This window comes from Myotis brandtii, unplaced genomic scaffold (genome assembly GCF_000412655.1).
Source record: "Myotis brandtii unplaced genomic scaffold, ASM41265v1 scaffold433, whole genome shotgun sequence".
Lineage (NCBI taxonomy): Eukaryota > Metazoa > Chordata > Mammalia > Chiroptera > Vespertilionidae > Myotis > Myotis brandtii.
The window spans coordinates 732,181-742,700 of NW_005366559.1; the positions used below are offsets into that span (position 1 = coordinate 732,181).

The 10,520-nt window shown below is 49.7% G+C and overlaps 1 protein-coding gene across 1 annotated transcript in view; it reads right to left on the reverse strand.

The window, feature by feature from the left end:
* IMPACT (impact RWD domain protein) overlaps window positions 1-10,520 on the reverse strand; it is a 20,603-nt gene that overhangs the window by 2,897 nt on the left and 7,186 nt on the right. The window contains exons 5-9 of the mRNA XM_005874307.2: window positions 8,370-8,455; window positions 5,071-5,193; window positions 3,234-3,257; window positions 2,036-2,133; window positions 857-930 (exon numbers count right to left, since the gene is read on the reverse strand). Of these exons, the coding sequence (XP_005874369.1) occupies window positions 857-930; window positions 2,036-2,133; window positions 3,234-3,257; window positions 5,071-5,193; window positions 8,370-8,455 (405 nt within the window). The remainder of the gene's footprint in view (window positions 1-856; window positions 931-2,035; window positions 2,134-3,233; window positions 3,258-5,070; window positions 5,194-8,369; window positions 8,456-10,520) is intronic.

Consider the following 10,520-nt stretch of genomic DNA (forward strand, 5'->3'; position numbering starts at 1 on the left):
GCGGAGCCCAGGGCCAGCAGGAAGCTTGGCTTCCTCCATTGCCGGGGGCAACCCAAGCCTCCTGCTCGCTCCAGCTCCCTGGCCGCTGCCATCTTAGTTGGGTTAATTTGCATACTCGCTCCTGATTGGCTGGTGGTCGTGGCTTGTGGGCATAGCAGAGGGGTGGTTAATTTGCATGTTTCTCTTTTATTATATAGGATAGATAATGAAACAGGAAAAACTGCCCTGACCGGTTTGGCTCAGTGGATAGAGCATCGACCTGCGGACTGAAGGGTCCCAGGTTTGATTCCGGTCAAGGGCATGTACCTTGGTTGCGGGCATATCCCCAGTAGGGGGTGTGCAGGAGGCAGCTGATCGATGTTTCTCTCTCATCGATGTTTCTAACTCTCTATCCCTCTCCCTTCCTCTCTGTAAAAAGCCAATAAAATATATATATTTTAAAAAAAAAAAAAGAAACAGGAAAAACTAAAACCAACAGGAAACGGTTAAATAAAATGTAGTTTGCAACCTCAGACAGCTATTAGTCAAGCATTAAAATAATGTTCACAAAGCAATGTAAACAACATGGAAATTTGTTTTTGTACATTAAGAAAAAAGTGGGGTACTAGGGCAAAGCACTGAAAAGATAAACTTTGCACAGAAAGGACAGAAAATGTATCGCGTACTATTGGTTGCATTTAATGGTAGAAAACAGCTGATTTCCCCTCTGATTTTTTTTCTTTTCTGCAGTTTCTTAATATTCTACAAATGATTGCTTATGTAATGGGAAGAATACATGATAGTTGCTACTGTTTACAGTCATGCACATTTCTCCCGTCTTTACAAACCGCTCGCTCCTGGAGGCACGCTCACTCACCGGTATGCGTAGATGTTGTGGGTGGCGCTAGCGATTTTCTTGTTCTCATATAATTTGGCAAGAACCATTTTCACCTTAAAAACAGCAGAACATGAATAAACAAATGTGCACATTTCACTTTCTCTATAAACAAACACTAGGAAACATCTTGAAGCTGATGTAAGCCCTGCAGGTGGCATAGAAGTTACGTAAAGAATCTTCTACGGCCGAGAAGGCCACTGCCAAGGTTCCTCCTCATTCAGGGCAGAGACCGGTGCTCACGATGGAATGAACATGACAGACCCGGTTTCTAAACACCAATTATCAGAAAAACACTTGAGCACTAACCATGCCTCGTACTTAAACAGGAACATGTTTCCCCGTGTAGAGAATTCTACATGTAAATACGAGAATTTCAAAAAATGAGCTCTAAAAGTTTACGCATTTACGCATCTGGGATGATAGATGCACCGTAATGGTGTGTCCCACAGTCTATAAACCAGAACGCTCTCTGGGCTCCTGCACGGCCACGGGGAGTGACGTGAGCGAGACTTGAGAGACGTGGTCATTTCTGTGTCCAAAGGGAAGAGGGGCAGGAAGGAGCCGCCTGCTCGGAGGACACGGTGTGTGCGGAGGGGCCAGGTTGGCAAATGAAAATAAAGACGCTCAGTTCAATCGCAACTTCAGGTCAATCACAGATAACGGTAGTGTGAGTGGGTCCCGTGTAGTGATGTTGATCTGAATCCCAATGTATTTCACCCGCAGCCCCAGCAGAGGCATCGAAGAGGAAGGTTTGGGCCTGGCTGGCGTGGCTCCGCTGGCTGGAGGGCTGTCCCACACGGGCCTGGACCGGAATCGAACCCACGACCTCCTGGTGCACAAGATGAAGCTCCAACCAGCAAAGCCCTGGGTCAGGGCTCATGTAATTCTTTTTCACCATGAAACGTAGTAATTTCTGCGGCACCACATGGTGTTCGTTTGAGGGTCAGCCCCAGTCAGCGTTTAGATACAATTTAAAAGAGTGACAGAGGACACCGAACACCCGCCCCAGATTCTCAGCATGGGGGGGGGGGAGGGGAGCGAATCGCTTCTCTTATGTGAAAATAACAACAGCAAAAGCAAGGGTGTGACTGCAAAGCCACTCGCTGGGACTGCGCTGGGGAAACAGCGTCCCCGCCTCCGAGGGCGCGAGCAGCCCACCTGCTTGGGGCAGACGACGGGAGCCAGGTGCGCCTGGAAGGTGCTCCGTCGGTCGGTGATGGGGACGCCGTGGTCGATCGGCGGCAGCTCTTCCATTTCTGTAAGTTAGGGAAGGAGGTCACTTTTATTTTTAAATTCATACATTCAAAATCTAAAACAGTGGCAATGGTGTGGGTGAGGGGAGAGTTGGGAAAGAAATGTACATTGTATGGCAAATCAACCCAAACAGCAATTCACAGTTGCCCATTAAATTCAGTTATAATGTTAAGTAAAAAGGCTCCCAATATGTTGCACATAAACCCACCTGTCTGATGTCTTTCACCTGCGGGAATCGAACCCAGAGGTCACCAGTGAGAATGGGGGCCGGGGCTCCAACCCCGGACTGTGGCGGCAGCACAGGTGACACGACTAATTTTTAAGAGTTTAAAAGGGTCTTGAGACCAAAAACGCTGACGGCTGCTAATACACCGTAACGTATTCATCTGTTCTCTTGTTGGTGGACCGATGACACTGGCTGGGAAACCTACGACATTGTTTTATAGCTATAACGTAATGTCTTCTGCTAATAAAACTGCTCCTACTTCATAGGGTTGAATTAAATCCATAGCTATAAAAGCCTAATATGCTAAGTGTCCAACCGAGCAGTTGACTGGTCGCTGTAACGTGCACTGACCACCAGGGGGCAGATACTCTGACCGGTAGGTTAGCTTGCTGCTGGGGTCTGGCTGATGGGGACTGGGCGAGATGGGGCTGGACACGCCCTGGAGCCGACCTGCGGTCCCACCGACCCCAATCGGCCCCAATCGGCCCCAATCAGGACTGGGTGAGAGCCCTGATGGCCACGATCGCCGGCCAGGTGAAGGGACCCTGCGGGAGGGCCTCTAGTGTATCAATAACGTGCCACACTGGTGTTCCACGGGGTGTCATCATTTCCAGCTACTCTGCGTCTTAAACAAGTTGAAGAGCCACTAGCCTGCCCCCCGTCTGATGAGGGGGGGGAGGCAGGGGGGGGGGGGGGGGGCAGGAGAGGGTGAAGGGGGATAAATGGTGATGGGAGGAGACTGGACTTGGGGTGGAGAACACCCCATACAACACAGAGATGACGCTCACAGTCACAGAACTGTACCCCTGAGACCCATACATGTTATTAACCAATGTCACCCCAATACATTCAATTAAGAGAGAGAGAGAAACTTACCAGCCACCCTGGCTGCTGTACCGGCTGCATTTAGGATGGAAAGTTATTCAGGAAAAAAGAATTAAAATGTGTCCCCACTTCTAGCCACTTGGTTGAATCTCACCAAGTCAGTTTGCCTGCAGTCAGTGAACTACTTCAGCGAACACCTGTGAACGTGTTTCTGGGCGGCTGTAAACCGCCCCGAAAACCACTGCGCTGGTCGTGGCCGGACGAGCACAGACCAGCTTCCCCGGCTGCTCTGCCGCCGACTCCCGTCCCGGGGAGGGCCGCCTGTCCTAGCCCAGCACGCGGGTCCCTGTGCGCTGGCTGCCGTGTGCCATGCCTGCGACTGTCACTCTTCTCATGGGGGGGTCCTGTTTCCCAAAGGAAACCTGATGCCAAGTTCACGAAGACGTGACTGAAGCGGGAGCTACGCAGGTCGGAGCCGGGCGAGTCCTGGGCCCTCCCCCTCCCTTCCCTCCCCCTCCCTTCCTCTCCGTCCCTCCTCCTAGTCCAGAGGCAGCGGGAGAACCTGAGACGCTCCCGGCACGGGTTCGAGGCCGATGTGAGGGCACAGGACGCCGGGCCTTCAGAGAACGGTGCTCCCTTTGGCCTATCGTGTTTCTATAAGGGATTGAGGAAATGGACCATTCGCTCAAAAATGTAAAATGCTAAAAGGGCCCGGCCGGCGCGGCTCAGTGGGTGAGGGTCGACCTATGAACCAGGAGGTCACAGTTCGATTCCCGGTCGGGGCACAGGCCCGGGTTGCGGGCTCGACCCCCAGTGTGGGGCGTGCAGGAGGCAGCTGGTCCATGGTTCTCTCTCATCGTTGATGTTTCTCTCTCCCTCTCCCTTCCTCTCTGAAATCAGTACAAATATATCTTAAAATACTAAAAGGGAACATACTTTCTGATGTTAACATACAGCTGATTCTCCTTTCTTTTTTTTTTTAAAATATATTTTATTGATGTTTTTTATAGAGAAGAAGGGAGAGGAATAGAGAGTTAGAAACATCAATGAGAGAGAAACATCGATCAGCTGCCTCCTGCATGCCCCCCACTGGGGATGTGCCCGAAACCAAGGTACATGCCCTTGACCGGAATTGAACCTGGGACCCTTCAGTCCCCAGGCCGACGCTCTATCCACTGAGCCAAACCGGTTCGGCTGATTCTCCTTTCATACTAGATTATGGAACAAATTCGCTTACGCAGAAGCTATAACCTTAAAGGCATTTACTGGCTTCATTCAGTGGCTGCACTTCCAATGAGGACATTTATTCTGTGACTTTTACCAAAATTTAATGCTGAGATGGCAGGAGGTTGCTGCGAACTTCAAAACAGAAAAACGTGTGTGAATTGAAACGTGAATTAAAAACACAGCTTTTCTTAGTTTCCACCTCTCCCATCACTATACAAAACCCTAGAAAAGAGAAAAGAACTTTCTACTTTCTTCCTCCCCATCCGACAGACCCAGCCAACACCAGACGACCAGCAGGCGGGAAAGACAAGAACGCATTTTCCTGCATATTAATAACTACTTCCCAACACGTGCGAGTTCACTACACGTCGACCCATCCCCAACCTATTCCCAGTATCACCGTCCACCGTCTAGAGCAGCCGTGGGCAAACTACGGCCCACGGGCCGGATTCGGCCCGTTTGAAATGAATAAAACTAAAAAAAAAAAAAGACCGTACCCTTTTATGTAATGATGTTTACTTTGAATTTATATTAGTTCACACAAACACTCCATCCATGCTTTTGTTCCGGCCCTCCGGTCCAGTTTAAGAACCCATTGTGGCCCTCGAGTCAAAAAGTTCGCCCACCCCTGGTCTAGAGACAGCTCGTCAGCGCCACGTACCTGTCTGACTCTCACCGACGTCGAAGCCCAGCGCTCGCCCTGGGGTCTCGGGCTGGCACACCACGAGGACATCGTCTTCACTCTCCACGTCTTCCTCCTCCGTCTTCTGCTTCACCTCTGGGCCTGTGGGACAGGAGACACGTGAGTGATCTACGCAGAAGTCAGAAATGACACTAAACACGGCCTCTCGGGCTCTGAACACGTCCTTCGGGGGAAGGAATCAGGGCCTCAGCCTCGGACACCAGGGGCCGTGGGGTCGTCTGTGATTCCAGAGGTTTAAGCGGCTCTGAGAAACACGCGAGCTTCTCCAAGGCCCACGGGACCCGCCCCGGGACCGTCAGCAACAGCAATGGCAGCGCGAGAGCTTAGCCCCGGGCCGCAGGGACACGCGGGCTGCAGGGACAGGGACACGCGGGCCGCAGGCACAGAAATCAGCAGAACACATGGAGGAGGCCGCCCCCCTCACAGGGGGTCCCGAGGGACGAAGGCAGGAGGATGGGGTCCGACCCGCCAGCAGGAAAACGCCTGCCGGCTGTCCTCAGTGCTGCTGACCGGACACCCCGTGAGCGCTCACACCCGCGAGGCGTTTGAGGGGACGGACACCCCATCCCCACAGCGTCCCTCCCGCGGGACTCGTGAAACAAGGCAACGATGGTGGCGCTGACGGTAAGTTTCACGCCCGTTGGCTCGGCCACAGGACCCGGAACCTGGCCAAGCTCTGTTCTGGCTGCTCCTGTGGAGGCCTGTCCGGGAGGAATCTTCACTCCGAGCCGACGCTCAGGAAGCAGACGCGCCCGACAGGGAGAGCCGCCTCCTCCAGCTCAGGTCCTAGCAGGAGGGGGACCGGCCCCGGCACAGGGAGCTCCGGGGCTGCGCCTGCAGACGAGCTGCCGCCTCAAGTCCTGCCTGGGCCCGGCCTGCCCTGCGGGTTTTGGACTTGCCAGACTCCAGAATGGTGAGCCAGGTCCTTAAAATAAACCACTCTCCCCCTCTCTCCCTCTCTCCCTCTTTCCCCCACCTTTTTCTCCTTCTCTTGCTCTTGTTTTTAAACACACACACACACACACAAGCACACACACACATTCACACACATGCACTCACACTCACACACGTGCACACACTCGCACACGCACACACACATTCACACACGTACTCACACACTCACACACATTCACACACGTGTGCACACACTCACACGCACAAACACACGCACACACACACACACCCCTCCTATCGGTTCTGTCTCCAGAGAACCTTGACTAAAGCAGGGACTCTGCAGTGCTGACCTCTGGCCAGGGGTCAAGGTCAAGATCACCAACAATAAGCACGCTGATGCCATGAGCCCCTCGACACAACGTGCTGTGAAGGACGCCGTGTCGCTGCTGTGGCACCACTGCCCGAGTGCCCAATCCTACTCCAATCGGGAAAATAACAAACAAACCCAAGTTGAGGAACGTTCTAGAAAACAGGCAATCGCGTCTCTTCAAAAGTGTCAAGTCATCAAAAGTCACAAAAGTCAAAGGAAGACGGAGGCAGCGTTGAGAGGCCAGGAGAGAGGAGGAAACAGGCACGAGGTCCTGTCGGGGCCCTAAGAGCCGGAAGGACATTCGCGTCAGAACCAGTGAAACCGGAGCCAGCTCCTTAGCGGACCCTCGGCCGCAGCTTCCGGGTCTGGACAAGGACATGAGGTCGCGTCTGAGGTTGTGGGGGGAGCAGGGTGAGAGGGGCATGCTCTTTGCGTCATTTCTGCAATTTTCCTGTGCGTCTAAAATTAGCTCAAAATTTTAAAAAATTGTTAACAGTTGTACACAATTATTTCAAAATTTAATGCTTCTAAAGTAGAAAAAAAAATATGAAATAATAAATAATAAATTTCTCCTGAAGATTAACACTGAAATCAAAACACACTCCTTGTCACGGGGGAGCCGGGCAGGAAAGCCCTCCTGACCCCCCGCCTGGCCCAGCCCTCAGGGCCCCCTCTCCCCCCAACGTGATCTACAAACAGTTCCTGATCAAACATCCCAAACAAAATGCCTGAAAACCATGAAGTACACAGAACACAGCAACAGCTTTAACATCGGAAGAGTGGCCGACTCCATTATGAATAAGGTGGAAAAGGGGAAATACCATAAGATCAATAATTTCTTAAGTTTCCTGAGGTGAGTGACCCCACAATTCTAGAGCCCCACATTGTAACGGGCGGCACCCCTTTCCTGCACCCGCCCCCCCACCTCTAGGATGGGGGCTGGCACAGTCCGTTTTGTTTTTAGATGACTTTTCCCTTCGATGCCCTGAAATGCTGTGCATTCGTTTACGGAGCAGAAAGCATTAAGGAAAGTACTTCAGAGAAGATCGTCAGTGGACAGAATGGCCTCACACTACTCATTTCTCTGCTGAAAGGAGCAGTAAAAGCATTTGCTTCTGTAGGAAAACAGTGAAATGCCCTGGAAAAAGGCACACTGTAGACTGTCGATGTACACTGACTTCCCAAGGGAGGCCTAAGTGACTCGTTCTCTGTACTGACCTTCTCAAACATTGGTCATAAACTAATGCGTGTGTTTTTTATCCCTATTTTTCCAAACTGAAAACCATTCTATCAGTGATAACAACAAAACTCTATTTGGAAATAAGAGTCGGGTTAGATCGTTACTGTCCTCTCGAGAAGGTCTTTGTGGAAAGTGAAGCAAAGATTAGCAGAGCGAGCAGGAAACGCGAGGAATGCCCACGATGTCACAGACTTAATGACCCAGTAAAAGGAAAACAGCAATAGAGCAGAATCTGAACGTTCCAATGTCCTGAAATCAGAGAGCGGTCATAGCTGCACAACCATGAAATATACTAAAACCACTCAGTTATACAGTTTTAAAAGGTGAATAATTATGGTAAGTGAATTACAACTGAATTTTTAAAATCAATTTTCAAAGTCAATTTTTATATCCTTACTATCCGTCAGTATATTTTTCAAAGTTTTTTTTCCATAAGCATTTCTATAAACATAATGTCTAGCTTATAGTCTAATAACTCATGAAGAATGTTACATGGTACATATTACCTTAACAATAATCAAAGAAGAGATTTTTTTTTGATCCATAAATTTTATTTAACCATAAAATTATATTTCTATAAGACTATATTAAACCAAAGAACCATAATTACATGAGTAAATGAACTTTCCAGAAAACTTATATGTAAACCATAGAACAGAACACAGACTGTAATTAAAAACTTCAAATAGAATATCCATGTGAAAATGTAATTACGGTAAGGAAAATGGCACTGATAATATTTTTCCATCCTACCTGGTTCTGTCATCTGAGATTTTTGTATTAGGACATCTCTTATTTTCTCCACCCACAGGTAAAGAATACTTTCACCAATATTCTGTCTAAACAAAATTCAGGGGGGAAAATGTTATTTAAAAATATTTCCTTCTCAAATTCAAAAAAATACAGACATCTTTACAATCTAAGAAATTACACGCATCTAGCCATGCCTTTTAAAGAAGAATTTATAAAGACATGAGATTTAGTAACATTTATGAATGAATATTTCATACAGTTTATACCAACATTAAAAATTCCCACTGGCTCCAAAATTAACATTTCTTAGTTAAAACAAGCAGAACTGTGGCACCCAAAGAAGAGAAAGAAAACGTATGAACTTGCACTGCATGAGTGAGACAGATGTACATGCGATTTAATTTCTCGGTATTAATGTCCGATCACTGCTTGCCCTTTTACACTTTTTGAACAATTTGAAGCCACGCCTGGGTGCGCTTCTCATTGGTCATGCTGATTCCCACCAAGGATGAAAGCATCCGAGAACTCCCTCAGGGAGCCAATTCACAGGCCTGAACAGCAAATCGATGAACAGTTTTATGTTCACACTAGAAGCCCGATGCACGAAATTCGCACGGCTAGGGTCCCTAGGCCTGGCCGGCGATCAGGGCCCATCGGGGCCTTCCGGCTGCTGGCGGGGGCCTCCCTTCATTTCATGCTGCCCCCTGGTGGTCAGCGCACGTCATAGCGAGCCATCGAACTCCCGGTCTCCCAGCTGAACGCCCAGGGAACACTTGGCATGTTAGCCTTTTATGTGTATAGATTCTGTTTTTTGACAAAATGTTCCACTGCCCAAGGTGGTTCATTTGTTCCAAACACTGCCTGGCTGCCTCAGATCACTAAGTCCATCTCCAGGCTCCCTGAGAAGAAGCGTGTCAGGGTCATGTTCACAAGCAGGTCAGCGAATGGCAACTGCACAGAGTGAAGGCCCAGTGCGTGTGCAAGACCCCCCAGGCCCGCGGAGGGCGCTGTCGTGGGCGTAACAGTTTCCCAAGGAAAATGAAGGTTACTCCTGCCCTTGGACTCCAGCATGCCACCCCAGGGGCGGCCACCTGAGGGGGGCGGTGGCTCTAACTGTTATCCGGGCCGCATCTGTGCTTTCTCGTGACAATAGCTTGTTCTTAGCGTCTAACTATCCCCTAGTGTTTGGTTTTCAGACTTTTGCCAGGAAGCCTCTGGCAGAATCAGGAACCAATCAGAACAAACAGAAGCTGTGTCCTCGTGCTGCGGCTCCTCCACCCCGAGGGTCCGTGAGAACCAGAGCGAGACGCCTGCTTTTCCTCGTGAAGTGAACTGGCGGGAAAGCGCTCCACAGGAAAAGTCTGAACAAAACGCTTCCCAGCTGAACAGAGAACGAGCTGGTCAAACCCTAACTCAACGACACGTCCCAGTGAGAGGAGCTGCGGGGTTTTAAATGACCCTTTCATTGGACTTTAAGTTAAATGCTGTTGAAACAGACCATCATAAATTCAAATACTACCTAAAAAATCTAAGCCCTTTCGTTTTCTCTTAACACCAACTGTTCTAAGTATTTTTTTTAAATTGGTTTTTAAAGAGAAAGGAAGGGAGAGGGAGAGGGAGGGAAACATCAATGTGAGACTGAAACAGGGACGGGCTGCCTCCTGCACTCCCCCTGCCAGGGACCCAGCCCCAAAGCCCGGCAGGTGCCCCGACCAGGAATCGAACGGCAACCTTTTTGGTGCACAGACAACACCCAACCAACTGAGCCACACTGGCCAGGGCTGTTGTAAGTATTTTTAAACGTCATTTACTTTTGGTTTTATTAGAATAATTGTTTTCATATATTCAAAATACCCACATGCAAAATACTTAAAGAAAAATATAAGCAAATCAATCAACATCTACGCAATCACCAAAGCCTTGCTTAGAGCCGTCAGTATTTCTTTAAGGGACATTCTTCTGCACGGGCATCCTTGTCCCTTAAAGGCCCCAACCACCTCCCTCAGAGTCACCGACTGCTCTCCACCGCCACCCTGCGCACCGGGACACCCATCTCACTCCACACTCCCCACGCCAGCTCACACCACACTCCCCGCCAACTCACACCCCCCCAACTCACACCACACTCCCCCCAGCTCACACCACACTCCC